A 22,785-nucleotide genomic window follows, 5' to 3' on the forward strand; every position below is an offset into this window, starting at 1 on the left:
AGAGATGAAAAGATAGCCATATAGGAGATGAACAAGGTGAAATTTTGTGTCGTAGATGACAAGTAAATGGACCTCTGGGAAATTTGAAGTAAAGTGCTTTGGACAGATAGTGTGTGTGTGTGTGTGTGTGTGTGTGTGTGTGTGTGTGTGTGTGTGTGTGTGTGTGTGTGTGTGTGTGTGTGTGTGTGTGTGTGTGTGTGTGCGTGTGTGTGTGACTGTAATATCTTTGTAAAGAGATGAACTCAGCCTCTGCAATGGACAGTTTAATCTTTATCTAAAATTACTTTCCACTTATCTTATTCATGGCCAAAATGTTGTTCTGAAAATTATACTGTAAATTGTTTAATGAATGAGCCGTCATTTTTAAGATGTTTATTTTGTTGCTGTTGTTGTGGGTTGGGGAGGCGTTTGGAATTTTTATTGGGGGTGCTTGAGCTCCCCTAAAATAGGGATAGTGATGCCACTGGATTTAAAGATTCCTTACAACATTTCTGGCTTATAGGACAGTTTCCAATCCTCAATAATTGTTAGAGTACATTGTCCAAGAACAACTAAATTTCATTTAGTTTTATCATTATTTTTCATTGTATTGTACACTTTGCTCTGTCAATCATTTTATTTTTCATCTCTTATTGGGTGATGTTTCTTCATCCTAATAGAAGAGAAGCTCATTGTAAGGTGTCACTTATATTTATAGACTATTCAACGTTGGTCACCTCCATATGGTGCTCCCAAGTATTGTTTACATTTTTGTTTTTTCACAGAATGTTTCTCCAAAAGTCTTGAGGATCATTCAGATGTTTTTTGGCAAATGTGAGATGAGCTTTTGTATTCTTTGCTGACAGCATGGGTTTTCGCCTGGGAACACTACCATGGATGCCATTTTTGGCTCGTGACTTTCTTATGGTAGAATCATGAACAATGATCTTAAGTGAGTCCAGCGAGGCCTGCAGGTCTTCAGATGCTGTTCGAGGTTCTTTTGTGACCTCCTGGATGAGTCGTCGTACTCTTGGAGGAATTTTAGTTGGTCATCCTCTCCTGTTCCCAGTTTTCTCCATTTTTTGATAATGGCTCTGTCAGTGGTTTGCTGGAGCCCCAAATCATTACCTTTTCCACAGAGGGTCTGAACACTTTGGATGTTTTGTTTTTTGTTTTTTTTTTTGTCCTTAAATACAATTGTCATTTGCAAACTGCATTTTGTATTTCGTTGGGTTGTCTCTGAGTGATATTAAAATGTGTTTGATGATTTTAAACTTTTGTCTGTGATAGATATCCACACCAAAAAAAAAACAGAAATCAGAAGGGGCACAAATGATTTTTCACAGCATTGTAACTTACAATTCCACTGCAACATACTGGCAATGTTCTGCCTCAAGATTGTTCTCACAGCCTGTTGAGCCAGTTAGTATTACATACAATAGACTATTGCACAGGTAGTCACTTTAAATTGCATACACTCATTTGAAGTTTTGACACCCTTTGTACAGTTGTCATTGTACTGTATTATTGCTCTGATGTGCATTTTAACTGCTTTAAATGCTAGAATATGCCATCCTTTGCACAACTGAGTTTTAAAAAGTTCCCTGTCAATTGACTTTCTACTGTTTTTCATCACTACTTTGGGAGACAAATTCCTTGTGATTTGTTTATATACTTGACCAATAAAGCTGATTCGAATTCTGATTGGGAAGAAAGAGTTCAAATCTCCCTGATGCAAGCCTCTCTGGACAATTCCAGTTGTTTAATGATGCAATGAAGTGCGTGTGAGTGTCTGAGCTGCTTACGCTGCACCTCCAGTAAAAGCTAGATGCTATTTTAACTAGTCGACTATGTCTGGAAAATTCTCTTCCCCAGACTCTATTTGACGCTCTTTGGTGAATATGATGTGCATCTCTGGGCAAGTCTCTCTGTCTTTCTCTCTCATTGATATAAAACAATGAGGATTTTTGATCACAGTGTGTTATCACATTCCACTGCTGATTTAAGAAAGAAAATGAAAAATTGAATACCTCTAATGACAGTTGTGGGGTACCTATCTTCTGTTATTCACAGAAAAATTTACCAAGCCTCTTTTTGTTTTGTTTTGTTTTCTAAACGTCTGGCTTTTTTTTTCTTCCCAAGTATCTTGAGAATATATTTGATTGTGTACTTATAATTTCAACGATTAATATGGACATTTATAATCAGTTTTAAGGAACTGTCATTAAGTTGTGGATTACCCCTGTTGGTGTCATGATCCTGCCGCTCCAGCCTGGGCTGTGCGGGTGCCCGCGCAGTCGCGCTAATTGGGAGGCACACATCTGCGCCTCATGCGGGCTGATTATCCCCTGTATATATAGGACCCCGATGACGACTGGTCCTCCGGCAGATCGTTGAGGTTCATGCCCCGTTCCAGCACTCTCGAATCCCTGATCGTCAACCCGTGTGTACCGACCTTCGCCTGTTCTCCGACCGACCCCGTAAGCCTGACTCCCTCGATACTCCTGCCTGCTTTGATCGTTCTCCCGTGTACCGACTCCTGCCTGCCTGCTGACCTGCTCTCTACGCCCAACGTCCCAACTACCGCTGCTGCACCTGACTGCCTGGCCGATCCCCGACCATTGAATAATAAATGTTTTTCCCGATTTACATCTGCTTCTTCCGTGTACTCCTGCATTTGGGTCCTACCTTCGTTCCGATGGGTCGTGACAGAACAATCTGGCCAGGACCCAGCAGGAAAGACCCGCCGTCGCCGGGACCAACGCAAGGTAGACCGACTGCCGGAGGACCAAGCCTGTCCGATCCGGGTAGGCTCTATGACGTCCTCCGCTTCCGTGTCATACGCTCCACCGGCGAGCTATGAATACGTCCTGACCATGACCCGTCCAGCACCTCATATTCCTTTGGACTCTGATTTTTCGGACTTTGATGAGGACCTTGATTTGTATGACCGGCTGCCTGACTACAACTCAGATTATTTCGATTAAGAATCTCTTCCCCCGATCTTCAATCCTGGTCAGTTTGTTTCACCTTCGCCCGGTGTGTACAAGTACACCAATCCGTTTGAGGGAACCCGCTTGGCCATCGATCCAGGTGCTCTGCGCAGCGGCCAGAGGAGCCGCCCAGGCTGGGTGCTCTCTTGTGCCTCCCGCTGCGCGGAAGATAAGACACCGTCTTCGTCCTCCCACTCCTCACCGGCAATGGTGAAACCAGCAGACCCGCAGCTGGTGGCGAAGCTTCCAGCCCAGGGGGGGGAGGGGCCGCCAAATCACGAGGTGTTCTGCCGCAAAATATGTCTAAAATACGTCTGGGAGCCGTGCCTTAGAGGGGGGTTACTGTCATGATCCTGCCGCTCCAGCCCGGGCTGTGCGGGTGCCCGCACAGTCGCGCTAATTGGGAGGCACACACCTGCGCCTCATGTGGGCTGATTATCCCCTGTATATATAGGACCCCGATGACGACTGGTCCTCCGGCAGATCGTTGAGGTTCATGCCCCGTTCCAGCACTCTCGTATCCCTGATCGTCAACCCGTGTGTACCGACCTTCGCCTGTTCTCAGACCGACCCCGTAAGCCTGACTCCCTCGATACTCCTGCCTGCTTTGATCGTTCTCCCATGTACCAACTCCTGCCTGACCGCTAACCTGCTCTCTACGCCCGACGTCCCAACTACCGCTGCTGCACCTGACTACCTGCCCGATCCCCGACCACTGAATAATAAACGTTTTTCCCGATTTACATCTGCTTCTCCCGTGTACTCCTCCATTTGGGTCCTACCTTTGTTCCGATGGGTCGTGACAGTTGGCAGTTGTTGCTGTCAAACATAAGGTCCACAGGCCAAAACCGGCCAGCTAAGGGGTGCGTTCCACCACAGGATGAATTTGAAAATAAAAAATAAAATACATAAAACACATTGGAATGGTGGGGACTAGGGGTAACTTTGAGAATAACTGTGATCAGTTATCACATACACATGTACAGACACATGAACTGAAGCTAAATGTTCTCAAGAATTATGATGTTTTGTAATCACCATATTTTCCTAATGTACTTGTATTTTAATTATAACCAAGAGAAAATACTTTTTTATTTTTGATTCTATTCAGTATACTATGATTTTAATGATAGGGCCTGTTTGACATCAATTTAGGCTGTATGTGGCCCCTAAACTACAATGAGTTGGAGACCCCTGTTGTACACAGTCCACTGTATTTTAACTAGACAGAAAAATTTCAGAAATTTCTGTTTGAAAGATGAGAAACATTGCTGGAAAAAAAAAGAAAAATCAAATGTGCCAAATCTTCACCGACTATGCCAAATAGTTTATTTTGACATTGAAAGTTTTGTTTAGAGAACCTGCAGCTATTTGTCGACACAATCTGCATGGAAATAAAAAATCGGACAGAATCAGCCAAGAGAAAACTGTATGAAATTAATAGAACAGACTGTTGTGAATAAATTAATACAATTTCATTGAACACATTTCGGTGGCAAATGTAGTTGAGCGCATCTGATGGTGTTTAAGCCAGCAGACAAACAACACACCATAATACTCAAAACAAAGCGTCAGTAGCAACAGCAGAATGAATTGTTTGGCACAGTCAGAGTATTTGGCACATTTTACTTGCGTTCACAGTTGCTCTGCTCATCCCACAAATGCAATGTTCTTTGCAAATGAGGCATCATTGAAATAGGGACAGGCTTTCCAATGGACTACACATTGTTACAACAGAGAAATAATCACCCAACACAACTATTCAATGGTTTTCAATCTTTTTCAATCCCGTCCTATTTTGCTTTTTGTGGGTTACAGCAAGCTGCCAAGTTGGGCCAGAGCAGTCGTGCCCAAGATCTTCTACGTGACAGAGAAAGCTTGGAATTATTACCCGTACACCATCACCGGTATGCTTCATCCATTCACTTATCATGCACATGCAAAACAAAATATAAGATACAAGGATGTCTCGTGAGAGATGCAAAGTGTTGACAAAAGTTGTGGAACGGAATCTTAATTATTTGATTCAAGGAAGGAAGGAGAAGAAGAGTAATTGGAGACTCTAAATTGCCCCAAGGTGTGATTGTGCGTGCGACTGTTGTCTGTCTCCATGTGCCCTGCGATTGGCAGGTAGCCAGTTCAGAATGTACCCCGCCTCCTGCCCAATGACGGCTGGGATAGGCTCTAGTGCTCCGTGATCCTCATGAGGATAAGTGGCTCAGAAAATGGATGGATGGAGGTCAAAAATACATAAGTAGTAAACATAACTAAACTGTTTTGGAAAAAGAGACACGTATTATTGTGTCCTGCGACTGACTGGATAGATTCCAGCACTCCTGTGAGGATAAGCGGCTTGGAAAATGGACATGGAGAAACATTTTATTCATTCATCTGCTTTTGTGTCTGAACTCTTCGATTGTGCTGAAGAATAATTTGTAGTTTTAATAATAACACGGCATTACACTTCAATAGAGTTCGTGCACGTGACGTCACCATTTTCACGGCGCCATATTGCCAGTCAAATAGAGCTGCTCGACATTGTGGGAGACATTGAACCAGAGAAGAATATTTACAATACCCGAGACCTGTTGTGCTGCTGTTCGTCACAACAGACGAGAGATCATTCTATGGAATATCAGATGAAAATACCAGAATATATCGATGGATTTCGGCAATTAAACATGATGGATGGTGCCCAACCAAAATACGCACATGCCTGTGTAGCCATCGCTGCATTTCACGTAGGAATTATTCTTCTAAATCTTAAAATACCAAAAAATATTTATAATCAAGTCAAGTCAAGTTGGCTCATTTGAGAACAATGCGTGTTAAAAAAAAAACTGTCTGTCGCAGAGGTTTACGGAGGTTAAGTGTGGCCGCAATCGCTTCCATGAACGTTCCATGGAGACAACTCCGTCCTCTCTTTTTTTTCAATCATAGTTTATGAATGACTGTGTAAAACCAGGGGTCATTTATTTAACTATTGGCATTTGTATTGAATACTACCTGAATAGATCGATGGATTCCGCCAAAGGTTAACGTGTTCCCGAACACACCTCCGTGTTCACAAGCCATCAAAACCCTCACTATGTGGGATTTATTCCTGATGAGAACAGATCCAGCAACAAAGTATTCATATGCGTCCAGAATTTTATACACTTTCAAACTTTTCCGTGGAAATCTCAACGATTTACTCACCAGATCCATGTGTATATTCAGTTGTCCAAGACAAGCGGAAGCGAATTAACAGTCAAATTTCTTTTCTAACATCGACTTCGGAATTAAATACGGGTCCACTATGCCGAATTTATCTAATTTTTCCATGCACCGTAATTTATTTTCACCTTCTAAATGTCTGACGGTATCGGACAAGACTTTGGGCGTCGTGCTACAAGACTTATTTCCGTTTAGTCTCCAACCGACTGAGCAATACTTAGCTTGACCGGCAATATGGCGAGGTGAACAAAAGTCACGTGATTTTATGACGTAGGTGGACGAGCTCTATAGGTCTTTTCATGATGCTCAAAGATGTTTTCCAACTGGATGCATTATTCGCTCACTCCACCGTCACACCCTTCAGACGATATGTTACTACTTCTGTAGCAACACTTGCCCTGAGGCAGTCTGACGGAAGGACGGTGCCACTCTGCGCCTACGGCCCCTCCGCCACCAAATACACAGCCACATTGATTGACTAATGATAAAGGTAATGCGGTCGGGCGGGGATGTGAACCCTCCACCTCATTCACCTCTTCTTAGTCCATCAGTGGTAGATGCTATATTAGTATAGGATTTAAAAAAAAATTGTACTGCATATGCTCAATAATAGGTTCAATCCATCATATCAGTATAGTAGTGGCACAAATCCCATCAAATGAGCCTTGTATGCATCAAAGTCTTAAATGCTACTCAAAAAAAAGCTTTCTTGTAAATTGCTTGCCATCTTAAAGGTGAACTTTGATTATGTGGAGCATGTCAGGAGTGCTGTGATGCGTGGCTGCCATATAGGTTTGTAGCGTGTGCTTTCACATGGAATTCAAATAATAGAGCTTTTTTTTTAACCAAATGTTGTTGTTCTCTTCATCACTCACCCTCCTTTTTATTTACTTCTTTGTTCTCCTCTTCCTGCTACCCCCCTCCCCCCCCCCACACACACACACATTCTGTCCATTACACCTACAACGACCACCGCTGGGTATTTCATCAGAGTACACGGTGAGTAGTTTCAATCTATGCACACGTACAGCGATACACCTGGAAATATCTGGTCCACATTGAAGTGAATGTCTATTCTGATCCTTTCATTCTTTCTGCACTCGTGTAACAACACAACAGCAGTGGTAGGAAGTAACCAAGTCCAAATGAAGAGTTCAGACGTAAAAAAAGATATATAAATTTTTATTGTTTCTGTAGATTCTAATGGATATATCTGCTAACCCTAAAGTCTGAACTCTTCAAACACTTGCTTGAAATACTTAAAGTAAAATATTGGGTGGATTGAAAAAGGGTTTGTAATTGCTTAGATTTTCCCCAAGATATCAGCAAAGCACTTAAAAAAGAGGATCATAAAGCACGAATGCTATACAGCTACCAATTATAAAACCATGCTTGATAAAAGTATCCATTGTTGAATTTACTCAACACAAACACCCGACCTTCGCAGGACTGTACATTTGACTCTTTTCTTCCTCCATTCATTGGATGGTGCACTGACATTAAACTGAAACTGTGACACAGGATGCTTCAGATCATTTAGAACAAGAGTTGGCTTCGGAGCCGTATACGGCTCTTTCATCTTTATGTTCTGGCTCTGCGTGGCTTGGGAAAATAAATGTCTGATTGATGTGTATGTTATTTGTCTCAAAAACATCTTCTTAAGTTCAAATTTTTAACTTTTCTAATTTTGTGTAATTTCGGTGAACACCATTCGCTTTCTTCAAACTTCGAATTTTATTTGTGTTGGGCTATTCTGATCTCAAAATATTAAAATAAAATTATCCATCCATCCATCCATTTTTTTGAGCCGTTTATCCTCACGAGGGTCACAGGGGTGCTGGAGCCAATCCCAGCTGTCATTGGGCAAGAGGCAGAATACACCCTCAATTGGTTGCCAGCCAATCGCAGGGCACATGGAGACAGACAACAGTCGCACTCACAATCACAAGGGCACTTTAGAGTGTCCAATTAATGTTACATGTTTTTGGGATGTGGGAGGAAACCGGAGTGCCAGAAGGAAACCCACACAGGCATGGCAATAAAATGCAAACTCTACACAGGCGGGGCCGGATGGAACCCCGGTCCTCAGAACTGTGGGACTGATGCTTTACAGCTGTTCCACCGTGCCACCAAAATAATTATTTTTGGTGGTGGGCAGCACAATGGTGCAGCTGAAGAGTGTTGGCCTCAAAGTTCTGAGGAGAAATCCAAGCTCCACCTGTGTGGAGTTTACATGTTTTCTCCGGGCTCTCCAGTTTCCTCCCACATCCCCAAAAGAGGGTATACCCTGCCTCTTGGCCGAAATTAGCTGGGATAGGCTCCAGCACACCCATGACCCTAGTAAGGGTGAGTGATACAAAAGATGGACAAGAGATGGATAATTATTTAAATACAAGGTTTTTATTTCTTTTTTTCATTTTGAGCATTGAAAAACGACCAAATTTAAAAGTCTTGAAGTATGGGCAGTTGTTGGAATCATTTTTGTTTTTTGTTTTGTTTTGTTTTTTTTTTTTTGGCTCTGACTTGCAAGCAAAAGTTTTAGATATATACACTGTACAATGGCAGTGAACTCAACTTCACAGGTGGCAGCAATTTCGCTGATGAGATTAGTGAACAATTATTGAGGAAAGCGACTGCAAGATGTTTATTTCTATTCCCAGTTAAAGTTTAGTGTCATATTAAACGCAAGGCAGAGAATTAGACTTTGTGTATTTTTAACTGTAAGTGTCGCTTGATTTTAAAAACAATGCATATTTGAAAACAAAAGGTGGCGCAATACACACACGCAAATATATACTGTTGGTTACCCCTTACAAACGTGTTGTTGTTGTTTTTGTTTTTTGTTTTTTTTTGGGGGGGGGTGTTTGTTTTTATTAATTCCAAATGATTCCAAATTAAAATCATATTCCAAATTATTGACCAATTCAAAGTACTGTCATATTTTCTTTGACAATTTTAATGTGAATGTTAATGGTTCAACGAATGTGCTTTTTATTAGGGTTCTCTTGAAAAGTGCCAATTTCAAAGGTACAATATGAGGATTCCACCAATGCATTCATAATTTTTTTATAACTTGGAAAATATAGTGGTAATTCTTCTTAAAAACGTCTCTATTAACGAAAAATTCTGATTACAAAATGCCTCCTCTGAAAAATATTGTCTCTAGTTACAAAATAAATTCAGGATACGAAAGGAAAAAATGGACGCAGGATTCCCTAAATTCGATTGAACGTGAACGGAAATATCCTGTATCTTGGTTTGTGTGGCCAGTCAGAGAGGCTTTTATCTCAAGTAGACTTGACTACTGTAATGGTCTTTTGACTGGACTCCTCCCGAAAAGCATTAAACAGCTTCAGCTCATTCAGAATCCTGCATCTCAGGTTCTGACCAGAACAAAAAGGTTAGGGCATAAAACTCCAGTTCTAAAGTCCTTAGACTGGCTTCCAGTCATCTTTTGAATAGATTTTAAAGTTGTACTACTGGTCTATAAATCACTAAATGATTTAGGTCCCGAATACATGAAAGTAATCCCAATGGAATACAAACCCAGTAGAGCTCTGAGATCACTTCAAATAGCGGCGTGCAGAGTCCAAAGCAAACATGGTGAAGCAGCATTTAGCTATTATGTTGCACACAAATGGAATAACTTGCCAGCAGAGGTGATGTCAGCCCCAAGTATGAATGTTTTTAAATTCAGGTTCAAAAGTCTTCTTTTTTCTCATGCTATTTAGTAGCATGATAGCATAGTATTCAGCTTTGAATATTTCTTGCATTTTGTGCTGTTTTTAATTGGATTTTTATTCCTCCATAATTATTGGCACTTCCGGTTAAGATCTGTTAAAAGCTTAAAATAAATTCAGTGTTTATTGCAGAATAATAGTGTCACACTGAAAATTTTAGGAAAATGTAACCTTCAACTCAAATGAATTGTAAGAAAATAAAAAAATCCCTGACTAAAAAATAATTAGTTTTCATTAAATCACCTGTTCCACAGTTATTGACACCCTCAACAATTCCCACGAAGTAAATATAATTGAAGCATTTCTGTCATTTCTACAGTAGTTTACAACGTTTACCAGAGTATGTAGGAACATTTAATTAGTAATTCATCACTTCCTGTTTCCCTGGGGTATAAATATGACATGACACAGAGGCCATTTCTCTTTTCCACTCTTAAACATGGGAAAGACAAAGGAACACAGCATACAAGTGAGGTAGATGTGCGTCAACCTTCACAGGTCAGGAAGAGGCTACAAGAAGATTGCCACTCAACTGCACCTGCCCATATTCACTGTGAGAGGAAAAATTAAGAAGTTCAAAACAACTGGAACAGCGGTAAATAAGCCTGGACGAGGACCCATGTTTATTTTGCCACCACCCACAGTAAGAGATGCTAAGCGAAATTAAAAGATCTCCAAAGCTCACTGTTACAGAATTACAACAAATGGTAGCATCCTGGGGTCACAAAGTCTCCAAATAAACCATCAGGCCCTCTCTACACGGCAACAAGCTGTTTGAGAGGCATGCACGGAGAAAACCTTTCCTGACTCAAATCATAAAGGCAAACATCTGGAGTTAGTCAAGCAGTATTGGGGCTTCAACTGGTACCGTGTGCTTTGGTTTGATGAGACCAAGGTTGAGCTTTTTGGCAACAAACACTCTAAGTGGGTCTGGCGTGCCACGAAAGATGCGCATGCTGAAAAGCACCTCATACCCACTGTGAAGTATGGGGGTGGGTCTGTGATGCTGTGGGGCTGTTTCGCTTCCAAAGGTCCAGGGAAGCTTGTTAGGGTGCATGGCATCATGAATGCTTTGAAATACCAGGACATTTTAAATCAAAATCTGTTGCCCTCTGCCGAAAGCTGAAGATGGGTCATCACTGGGTCTTTCAGCAAGACAATGACCCTAAACATATGGCCAAATCTACACAGAAATGGTTCACCAGACACAAAATCAAGCTCCTCCTATGGCCATATCAGTCCCCAGACCTCAACCCCATTGTAAACCTGTGGGGTGAGCCGAAGAGGAGAGGACCCAGGTCTCTGGATGATTTAGCGAGATTCTGCAAAAAGGAATGACTGAAGATCCCTCTTTCTGTCTTTTCCCATCTTGTGAAACATTATAGGAGAAGATTAGGTGCTGTTTTGTTGGCAAAAGGGGGTTGTACAAAGTATTAACACCAGGGGTGGTAATAATTGTGACACACATTATTTGATGTCAAATAATTATTTCTTTATCTGGGATTCCCCCCCCCCACACACACACACACACTGAATGAATGTACTTGTATCGAAGGGTGGATTTTTCTCTTTTTTTACATTAAGGTCGCATATTAGTGAGAAGGAAAAAAAAATATTAGAAGCTAAAAAACATATCTTAATCAGGGGTGCCAATAATTACGGAGGGCACTGTATATGTATACACACACACACAAATTTTGTTGTCATTTTTGTATATTCCCATTTTAAATGTTTTATTTCTTTGTATTAAAATGCTTTTAATCATGTAAATCAAATTTAAATGCACTATATAAATAAATGTGCTTTGCATTGCAATAGTGTTCCTTCCTGCCCAAGTTCTCCATCCACATAGAGACGAAATACGAGGACAACAAAGGGAGCAACGATAACGTGAGTGAAAATTGCATAAGCTTGCATGATTATGTATTTTATTGCAATCTCGCTTCATATTCTCTGCTATTCCTCTCTTTTAAAACTGGCTTAGAGGACTTTCGGAAGTCTGTGTTGAAATATTGAAAGAATTAGCGAGAGAAGGTAATGGCTTGGTGGGGAAAAGTCATCTATTTGAGTAGAAATTGGAGAAGGTAAAAGTGTCTGAAAGTGAATGTGAAATCGGCAACGTTGTGAAAAAGATGGGAGTCCTAATTTAATTATAAATTGGGTTGTTGAAAGTGAGGTAGATGAGTGGCAGGCCTTGAACATGCCAACTTTCAACATTTTCTACATGTGAGGAGGATGTGGTAGCTTTTATTTATTCATGTGGCCAGGAAAAAAAAGCTAATTTTGATTAAATGTGGAAAAAAAATACATGATATTCTTTAGTTTGTATAAGACTTTTACCTTGTTTTAAGGATCATGCAAAGTACCAAAGTATAAATACTTCTTTAATAAAAACCTTTGCACTTGAGCACATTTTAGGTTTGCTTACATTTGAATCACTTTTACAAACGGTTTCTTGCACAACTGTCTGTATTTCTACTTAAGTAAAGAATGCGAGTACTTTTGTCACCTCCGGTTATGACAGGCACAGTACGATCTATATGTTACTTTTTGTGTCATTTTAAAGGCACATTAGAGAATTCTGACCCAGAGGTGTAAAAGAGAAAAACAATACAGCGTCACAGCACCACTCAGAGGCTAAAGGCCGGCGTTGCTGTCGTCATTCTTGCAATATCACAGATGGTCCGAATTTCGCATTTGTGGCTGTTGTGGAACACTTCGAGGGTTTGTTTGCACCCTCCTCCTTAATTCTCAAGTTTGCACCTGCCAGCCCCCGCCTGGTGACACCTATCCCACCAAAATCTGGACAGAAGCGCTGCCAAATTTGTCTTTCCCGCTGTTCTTTCATCCTTACTACACAGCTCTATTCACAAGAGAATAGATGCTATTTCTGTTTTGTTACGCACTTGCTCACACATTGTTACCGAGTTACTCAATTGGATTTACTTATAAACTCCTATTCCAATGAAGTTGCGATGTGTAAAACAAATAACAGAATTTGATGGTTTGCAAACCCTTCCCAACCTACATTCTATTGAATACACTACAAAGTCAAACTATTCCATGTTCAAACGCTCTCGATTTGAATTTGATACCTGCAACAAGTTCCCAAAAAATGTGCATGTTTACCACTGTGATATCAGCTTTTCTTCCATTAAAAAAACACCCGAGGACACTAATGGAAACTTTGTCAGTGCCATTCAATGTTCCCTCTAAACTGCGCATATGCGCAATTGTGAACCATTTATGTCTCTGTGCACTGACATTCTGTGTTGCACACCAAAACAATTAAATAAAAATATAATCTGAAGTGGAAGTACAACATAACATACAACTGCAGTATTCAGTTTGTGCCATTTTGGAATATGATTCATGAATGAAAGGTGAAAGGTGCATTCAATTCACATACGTACTTACGCATCGTAGAGCAAAGACGAGGGAGACGCACTACTTATGTTTACTGTTGTGGTGTAAGTAAAAAAGTAAAAAAAAAAAGAAAAATTATCTTATTTTAAGATGGAATGACTGTCTGAGTGTGTGCAAATAAAAGAAAAAGCGATTAAACAGGACGACATTCTCTTTTTTTGAGCGAGAAAGGTCTGGTCTGAAAAATGTGTTGCGAAGTCAAAGTAGAAAGCAAGTTTATGGGAGGAAACCTGTAGATAGAATGGAAGCTGGACTTTCTTCAAGCATCAAATTTCGCACGAGACATTTGAAAGAATTAGAAGGCAGTAGAATTAGAACTACACGCAGATGTAAGTTGGAAATCGGGATCGGTACTTCGTTGGTGGGGAGTGCTAAAAACAGAGGGAAAAGGAACAACCTGACACTAGTAAACAAATCGAGCCCAGAGCAAGTTAAAATTTTCATTGAATCCAGTGTTCTGCTCTCCATCAATAGGAATGCTTCTCTGCTGTCAGTTTAACAAATTCACAATCCCATGTCAAAGTACCAGGATATACCAGAAAACTGATGTAGCAATATGTATGCCTTTGAACTTTTAATTCAATCACAATCAATGTTTAAGTTCCACTTTGGCAGACCTTCACACCTGGATGGAAGCACAGAATACAGTGCAGAAAAACCTAGTTGTTGTACTTTAAATACAGGGAGCAAAAAACATTCATCAAACTGTGAAAGAATTATTCAGGGCGACAAAACAAACACAACAGCAACCAGGGGCAGGAAGAGGGCGGAGGATGCCACAAACCCCCACCCCAAGTCCAAGTCACCTAAAGTGAGGAGCTTGGCTGAGCAGTTTAGGAGGTCGGCTAGAACGCCAAAGACCAGGGTGCCTACAAGGTCACTGAGGCGGACATCCACGAGGAGGGTCCCAATGGCAATGCAGGAACCAAACAAGACCAGGTGACAGCTGAAGGTGAAGCACCACTAAGGAGGGAGTAAGGGGCGGGTTGGCAGGCTGAGTGTGCTGGGAGGCAGACCGGCGGTGCTGCATTTTTCCCCTGGGTCCTGTTCAGGCCAGTTTGTTCTGTCATAAACATGGGACAAGGACTAGGACCAAAATGCAGGACTGACAGGTATGATTTCATGATTTCTCATTAGACCACAGCACACTTTTCCACTTAAAGTCAGTTCATCTCATAGGAGATGACCACAGAGAAGCTGCCAGCATTTCGGGGTGTTGATGATATACTGTATAGCTTTTGCATTTCATGGTAGAGTTTCAAGATTCATTTGTACATGTACCGACAACCTCTGTTAACTGAACTGACAATGCTTTTCTGAAGTGTTCCTGAGCTCATGTGGCACTATCCTTTAGTCCATTGTTTTTCAACCACTGTAGTGTGACACGGTGTAGTGTCTGGTGTGCCGTAGTAAATCATTCAGTTCCACCTAATTGATGTGAAAACCTATCCATCCATTTTCTTAGTCGCTTATCCTCACAAGGGTCGTGGGAGTGCTAGAGCCAATCCCAAACCAAAAACTGTTTGCTCACGGAAAGTCTCTGGCGTGAAGCAATTATTGCAAAAACTATCTTTCAGTTGGATTTGCTCTCACCGGAGATCCAACAATTGTGACTCCATTGTGCTTATTAAGAGGAAATTCTTCGGGTCACATCTGAATATCTTGAACAAATTGTATGTCTGCGCTGATGGGGCGGCAGCCATGGTCAGACACACCAAAGGCTTTGTCAGCAGAGTGAAAGAAAAACCCTGATCTTAGTTCTTAAGCATTGCTTTTTACACTGTGAGGTCCTCGTAACAAAGATTTTACCAGCAGATCTAGTTCCTGTGTTGGGTGATGCTGTGCGCATGGTGAACTTTGTGAAATCACGTCCCATGAAAAGTCGCATAATTGCATCTTTATTTGAAGAAATGGAAGCAGAACATAAAGGCTCATTGTTTCATATGGAGATCTGGTGTTTGTCCTGTAGCAGGGTACCTGCCAGTGTTTATGAACTGTGGGAGGAAATAAAAGTGGTTCTGAAAAATGAAAGGTCCAATTATGCAAAACTGGTAGCAGTTGATGAGTGGTGTGCAAAGCTGGCATACCTTACTGACATTTTTCATCATCTGAATGAACTAACCACATGAATGCAAGACCAAAATGAAAATAAATGGATTGCGCTAATAGGTGCAACTCTGGAAACAATGTGGAAAAGGAGATCTTGAAATTTTCATACTCACCAAGCAATGGCATGTTTGTCAACATAGAAGTATTATGTGAGATAATAGTGAAACATTTAAAAACACATGAGAAGATGTCATTCTAGTTTTCTTCAGCCTCCATTCAATCCCTTGACTGGGTAAGAGACCAAATTATTTCAGCATCGATTGGTGGAAAGGACGTGACTTTATAGGAACAGGAGGAACTAACTGGACTGAGACAAGATCATAGTTGAAAGCTAAGCTTTGCTGATATAACTTTGGATAGTTTTTGGTTGACTATTGCTAAGGAGTACCCCATTCTGGCAAACAAAGCTATTTTGACATTGCTCCCTTTTTCCACAACATCTCTGTGAGGTGAGCTTTTCAAGCCTGACTACTATAAAAAGTAAAACCAGAGAGAGACAGAACTGTTGAGGAAGAGTTTTTCATGTCTTTCATTGATTCCAGACTCAATATCAGCCCTATGTTCATTCAAACAGGCCCAGAAGTCCCGTTTAGTGAGTAAACTATATTAAATATGTTTATGTTTGTGTTTGTTTGATTTCCATTCACTATGCTTTGGTGAGAAAGCTTGTATGTTGTTAATATAGGCGACAGACATTCATTTTTACATTTTCTACTGGTAGTGTGCCGTGGGAATTTTTTAATGAAAAACCTGTGCCTTGGCTCAAGAAAGGTTGAAAAACCTGGCTATAGACAATGATGCCTGTCTTGAATGCAGTGCCACCAAACGGATCGAAGCGAGGAGCAACTGAGCCTTTCAGGGACGCACCTTTTATACCCAACCAGGACACTTACCTGTTTCCAATGAACTTCTTCACCTGTGGAATGTCCAAAACATTTTTTTTGAGCATTTCTCAAATTTCCTAGTCTTTTGTCACACCTGTCTTAGCTTTTTTTTGGAACATGTTGCAGACATCAAATTCAAATTGAGAGCATATATATCTATTTTGAAACATATAAAGTTTTTCAGTCTGAACAAAAAATGTCTTTATAATGTAGTCAATTCAACATAGCAGGTTGCAAAAGAATTTCGGGGCGTGTAGGTAGTGACTGACTTAGTGACTCTCTTAGTTATTATTGTGTGAGTTACATTCCCTCACATACTCAACAGACCACTCAAGCAATGTATTTGTAGCGGACGTTTAAGAGTCAGAAATAATTTTAACATTCTACCTCCTTCATGTCTTTCATTCTGACTTTCCTTTGATACATTTGATTTTCTCCCACGTAAACCAGTCTTGAAGTCTTTCAGCTACTCTCTTTCATACACACGCACCCACACACACAATGTATGTGGCTAGGGAAATCACAGCACATCAGAACTCAATTTCAATGTCATTGGCTGAAAGGGCATCATTGATCGGGCTGTCCTCACTTGTTTGAATTGTGCTTTTCCTCTGCAGATATTTTGCAGCGAGCCCAGAGATGAGCAAACTGAGGTGTGTTTTGTGGACATCGCCTACGATGAGGTCCCCGAACGCCACTACAAGGATTCTGAGGTGACACTTCTGCCTTTCATAAACTGGAAATTCAGCACATAGAAGCGAATCGTTTTTCAGTGAATACCACTAGATAAGTTTCCCAAAAATAGGTTACGTTATAATTATAGAGACATTGTAAATGCCAGAAAATGGCACCAGAGCACTGCTTTTATATTAGACAGGGTTGATTATTTCAGAGAGAACACAAAATAACTGAGCAAATAATACAAATAATAAATCCATAAATAGATACATTTGATAGTAGCGATTTTTTAGGGTCCCCCAAATATTCTGGGAATATGTGAATAGCAAATCGCAACTGGGTCAGGGAACACTTGAGATCCCAGAGGAAGGGGCCAGAGCATTACATTTTAATCAAACTAGCTGTGTCGCCATCTTGTGGTATTTTAGGGCTTTTCATAAAGGAAATGGACAAGATACAGTTTTTACAGTTGAAGCCAGAAGTTTACATACACCGTGCAAAAATATTTTTTGTCTCACTGTCTGAAATCAAATCGGACTAAACCTCTCCTGTTCCAGGTCAGTCAGGCTCACCAGTTATTTAATTTTGTCCAATGCTACAATAATGAGAGAGATGAATTCTTTGAGAATTTTATGATATTTTCCTCAAGGTCAAGAGTTTATATACATTTCCCTTCGTATTGAGTGGCATTTCCTTTGAACTGCATGACAAATGTTTTGACTACCCTTCCACAAGCTCTACTGGAATCCCGGCCCCATTACTCCTCACACAACTGGTGTAACTGAGTCAGGTTTGTCGGTTGTATTGCTCGCACACACGTTTTCACATCTTCCCACAAATTTTTGATGCGATTCAGATCAGGGCTTTGTGATGGCCACTCCAAGACTTTGACTTTGTTAGCCCCAAGCAACTTTTTAACCATTTTGGCAGTATGTTTAGGATCATTGTCCATCGAGAAGACCCATTCCTGCCCACGTTTTAGCAGTTCCCGGTGCAAAACGGGCCCACAACATGATGCTGCCACCTTCAGGCTTCACAGTTGGTATGGTATTCTCAGATCTAGAAGCTTCCCCCTTTTTCCTCTAGATGAACCATTGGTCATTATGGGCAAATAGCTCAAAATTTGTTTCATTAAACCACAAGACATTTCTCCAGAAGTTCAGAATTTTTGTCTTGGTGTCTTTTGGAAACTGTAATCTGTCTTTTTTATAATTCCTTCAGAGTAATTGCCTCATTCTTGGTGAGTGGCCTTTCATGCCATCTAATAGCAGGGCTCGTTTCACTGGATAATGACACTTTCTTACCAGCCTCATCCAGCATCTTTACAAGGTCCTTAGCGTTTGTTTTGGGGTTGATACGCCTCCTTAGAGTTTTGTCCGATACCGTTAAAACATTTAGAAGGTAATAATAAATGAAGGTACGTGGAAAAATTAGAGACACTTGGCATGGAGGACCCATATTTAATGCCAAAGTCGATGTTTTCGCCGATAAGAAAGTGGACTAAGCCGCTTCCGCTTGTCTTCGACAACTGGATCTACACATGTATCTGGTGAGTAAGTTGTCTAGATTTACACAGAGTTTGGAAGCATGTAAAAGTCTAGACGCATACAAATACTTTTATTGCTGGACCTGTTCTCTATCAAGAATAAATCCCACATTATGATAGAGCCACTCAGATTTTTTCAAGACAAATACCAATATATACATAATAATGCCTGGTTTTACACAAACTCACATTCATTATCTATGATTGGAAAAAAAGACGACGGGTTGACGGCTCGTGAACGCGGAAGCGTGTTGCGGCCACACGTTAAACTTCGGTAAACCTCTCTGTGACACGTTTTTTTTTTTTTTTTAAATATGCATTGTTCTCAAATGAGTCCAATCGGCATTTTAAAAAAAGAAATTAAACCACTGTGATAGACTTCGGCCCCGTACAAGGAAGCGTGTTGCAGCTAACACGTTACCTTACATAATCCTCTCTGTGATCGACGGGTTTATTTTATTTTTTTAAATACGCATTGGACTCATTTGAGAACATCGCATATTTTAAAAAAAAACAGAGAAAAAATGTGTCAGGCAGAGGTTGACCAAGGTTTGTGTGGCTGCAACACGCGTCTATGTACATTGGAGACAACTCCCTGTCTTTTTTATATGCCTTGTTCTCAAATGAGCCAACTTGGCATTATAAATACTTCTTTGGAATTTGAGATTGAGAAGAATAATTCCTAACTGAAATGAAGTGACCGCTACACAGACATCCATCACGTTTAATTGCCGAAATCCATCGATCTTTTCTGGTCTTTTCAGCTGGTATTCTACAGAATGATCTCTTTGAATATCTGTCTAGTCTGTTGTGACAGCCAACAGCACAACAGGTCTCGGGTATTGTAAATATTCTCCTCCGGTTCAATGTCCCCCACACTGTCGAGCAGTTCTTTTAGACCTGCAATATGGCACCATGAAAATGATGACGTGTGCACGAGCTCTAGAGAAGCTCCTCCTGTCACTGCAACGTGGATCCTCTGTTATTTACTGACAAACTTGACAATTTATGTATACAGTATTTGGTTTCACCTGTGGTTGTTGTTAAAATGTCCTTTCAAAAAACTTGACTTGAGTTCTGAGCGGTTTCTGTAATACCCTCAGATGCCACAAGGTGAAGCCCAAGCACTAATTTTCGATAGCCAGAACTTTGTTAATTTTTCATATATTTGCCAACAGAGATTTTATAATATGCTAGCAATTCCAATAAGTCCTTAGTTGACACTTAAAGATGTTTTTTATACTCCCGTCGCATTCTGCGCTGTGCTCTTACAGTCATATTCGCAGGACACCTATTTCTAAGGAGGACAGACTTGTGGACTGCACTGCAGTGTAGTTGACAGCAGAGCCACTTTAACTGACAGCTCCAATCACATCACAGGATGGGCCTCTCTCAGTGTAATCATGTTGAAAGACGCTAAGCACTTGCAGCAGGCCTGCAGGTGTAGGGCGTCAGCTGCAGTCCAACATGGCTGCTTGAGACAAATGAGCGCAACAGCGTAATGAGTCCAGAGGGAATACTGATTAGCGCACATAAACTTGGTAACAAGCGCCCTCCTGTCGAGCAGATTGTCTGTGTTTATGAGCATGTGGCCTTTTACAGACAGCTAGACTTGGTTTCAAGAGATGGAAGTGGAAGCGTGTGCTATGAGCAGTTTGGGGAGTAAGTAATTCCCGTATATTTAATGAAATTAGGCAGCACGGTGGTGCAGCTGTAAAGCGTTGGCTTCACAGTTCTTTGGTCCAGGTTTCAATTCCAACTCCACCTGTGTGGAGTTTGCATGTTCTCCCCGGGCAGATCCCAAAAACATACATTAATTGGAGACTCTAAATCGCCCCTAGGTGTGATCATGAGTGCCACTCTTGTTTGTCTCCATGTTCCCTGTGAACGGTTGGCAAACAGGCCAGGATGTACCATGCCTCCTGCCCCTGGACAGCTGAGATAGGCTCCAGCCCTCCCTGTGACTTTTGTGAGGGTAAGCAGCCAAGAAAGTGGATGGATGGCTGGATGGATGGATAAATGAATGGATGTAATGAAATTATGTGATATAATTCCAAAACGTTACAAAACTGTAATTGGGATGTTGTCACGACTGGGAGAAAATGTGCCATTACAGTTGCTTTTGGACATTTCCATGACTGCAATTTAAGTTACATATGAAAAATTTCACATCAACATTGTCTCATACTATCACAAAACTTGTGCCTCATTGGTGTGTAGGGGAATCAGTGTTTATAGCATTTAGTTCCATTCACCCATATCTAATCATTGATCCATTTTCTACCTCTTTTCCGGGTCATGCCGAGGGTGTAGAGCTGTTCCACTGCCAGGATGAAACCACATTGCTCCTCCTGAATGCGAGATTTGACTTCCCGACGGCCCCTCCTCTCCAGTACCCCTTGAATAGACCTTACCAGGGAGGCTGAGGAGCGTGATCCCCTAAAGTTGGAACACACCCTCTGGTCACACTTCTTTTAAAGGGGGACCACCACCCCAGTCTGCCATTCCAGAGGCACTGTCCCTGATGTCCACGTGATGTTGCAGTGGCGTGTCCACTAGGACAGCCCCACAACATCCATAGCCTTTAGGAACTCAGGGGGTGAATCTCATCCATCCCTGGAGCACTGCCACCAAGGAGCTTTTTAACACCTCGGTGACCTCAACCGCAAAGATTGAAGAGCCCTCCTAGAGCACCCAGACTCAGCTTCCTCTTGGGAAGACATGTTGGTAGAATTGAGGAGCTCTTCAAAGTATTCTCCCCACCAACTCACAACATCCCGAGTTGAGGTCAGCAGTGCCCATCCCCACTATACATAGTGTTGACGATGCACTGCTTCCCCCTCTTGATACGCCGGACGGCGGACCAGAATTTCCTCGAAGCTGTCTTAAAGTCGTTCTTCATGGCCTCACCGAACTCCTCCCAGCCCGCGTTTTTGTCTCAGTGACCACCGAACCTGCATTCCGTTTGGCCAGCCGGTACCTACCAGCTGCCCCAGGAGTCCCACAGGCCAAGAATGCCCGGTAAGACTCCTTCTTCAGCTTGACACCATCCCTCATTGTTGGTGTCCACCAATGTGTTCGCGGGTTGCCGCCACGACAGGCACCGACAATCTTATGGCTACAGCTCCGATCAGTCGCCTCGGCAATGGAGGCGTGGAACATTGTCCACTCGGACTCAATGTCCCCCGCCTCCTGTGAGATGTGAGCAAAGTTCTTTCGGAGGTGGGAGTTGAAATTCCTTCTGACAGGGGAATCTGCCAGCCGTTCCCAGCAGACCCTCACAATGCGTTTGGATCTACTACATCGTACCGGCATCTTCCCCCACCATCAGAGCCAACTCACCACCAGGTGGTGATCCGTTGACAGCTCTGCCCCTCTCTTCACCCGAGAGTCCAAGATATGCGGTCACAAGTCCAATGACACAACCACAAATTCGATCATCGAACTGCAACCTAGGGTGTCCTGGTGCCAGGTGGACATGTGGAAACCCTTATGCCTGGACATGGTGTTCGTTATGGACAGTAACAGAACACCACTCGGGTTCTGATCGGGGGCGGGGGGGTGGTTCTTCCCAATCACACCCTTCCAGGTCTCACTGTCATTGCCCACGTGGGCATTGAAGTCCCCCAGCAGAATGATGGAGTCTCCAGAGGGGACGCTCTCCAGTACTCCCGCTAGGGACTCCAAAGAGGGTGGGTATTCTGAACTGCTGTTTGGTGCATAAACACAAGCAGCAGTCAGGGCCTATCCCCCTACCTGAAGGCAGAGGGAGGCTACCGTCTCATTCACTGGGGTAAATCCTAATGTACAGGCCCCGAAATGGGGTCAATAAGTATACCCACACCTGCACAGCGTCTCTCACTGTGGGCAACTCTAGAGTGGAACAGAGTCCAACCCAAGCAGTGCACCGAAGGTGAGTCAGACTATATCTAGTCGGAACTTCTTGACCTCACGCACCAACTCGGACTCCTTCCCTGCCAAAGAGGTGACATTCCATGTCCCTAGAGTTAGTTTCTGTAACCGGGGATCAGATTGCCAAGGTACACACCTTTGGCCACCGCCCAGCTCACATCGCACCTGACCCCTGTGACCCCTCACACAGGTGGGAGACCATGGGAAGGGGGACCCTTTCAGGCTCTGCCACCAGGCGCTTGCCTTCGAGCCCCACCTCCAGGCCTGGCTCCAGAGGCGGACCCCAATGACCCGCGTCCGGG

At 42.2% G+C, this 22,785-nt stretch overlaps 1 protein-coding gene across 1 annotated transcript in view; it reads left to right on the forward strand.

Annotated features, from left to right (window-relative positions):
• pitpnc1a (phosphatidylinositol transfer protein cytoplasmic 1a) overlaps positions 1-22,785 on the forward strand; it is a 93,350-nt gene that overhangs the window by 64,825 nt on the left and 5,740 nt on the right. The window contains exons 3-6 of the mRNA XM_061846624.1: positions 4,791-4,879; positions 7,180-7,187; positions 11,747-11,818; positions 16,965-17,060. Coding sequence (XP_061702608.1) covers positions 4,791-4,879; positions 7,180-7,187; positions 11,747-11,818; positions 16,965-17,060 — 265 coding nt within the window. The remainder of the gene's footprint in view (positions 1-4,790; positions 4,880-7,179; positions 7,188-11,746; positions 11,819-16,964; positions 17,061-22,785) is intronic.

Source organism: Syngnathoides biaculeatus, chromosome 16 (assembly GCF_019802595.1).
Source record: "Syngnathoides biaculeatus isolate LvHL_M chromosome 16, ASM1980259v1, whole genome shotgun sequence".
Classification (NCBI taxonomy): domain Eukaryota; kingdom Metazoa; phylum Chordata; class Actinopteri; order Syngnathiformes; family Syngnathidae; genus Syngnathoides; species Syngnathoides biaculeatus.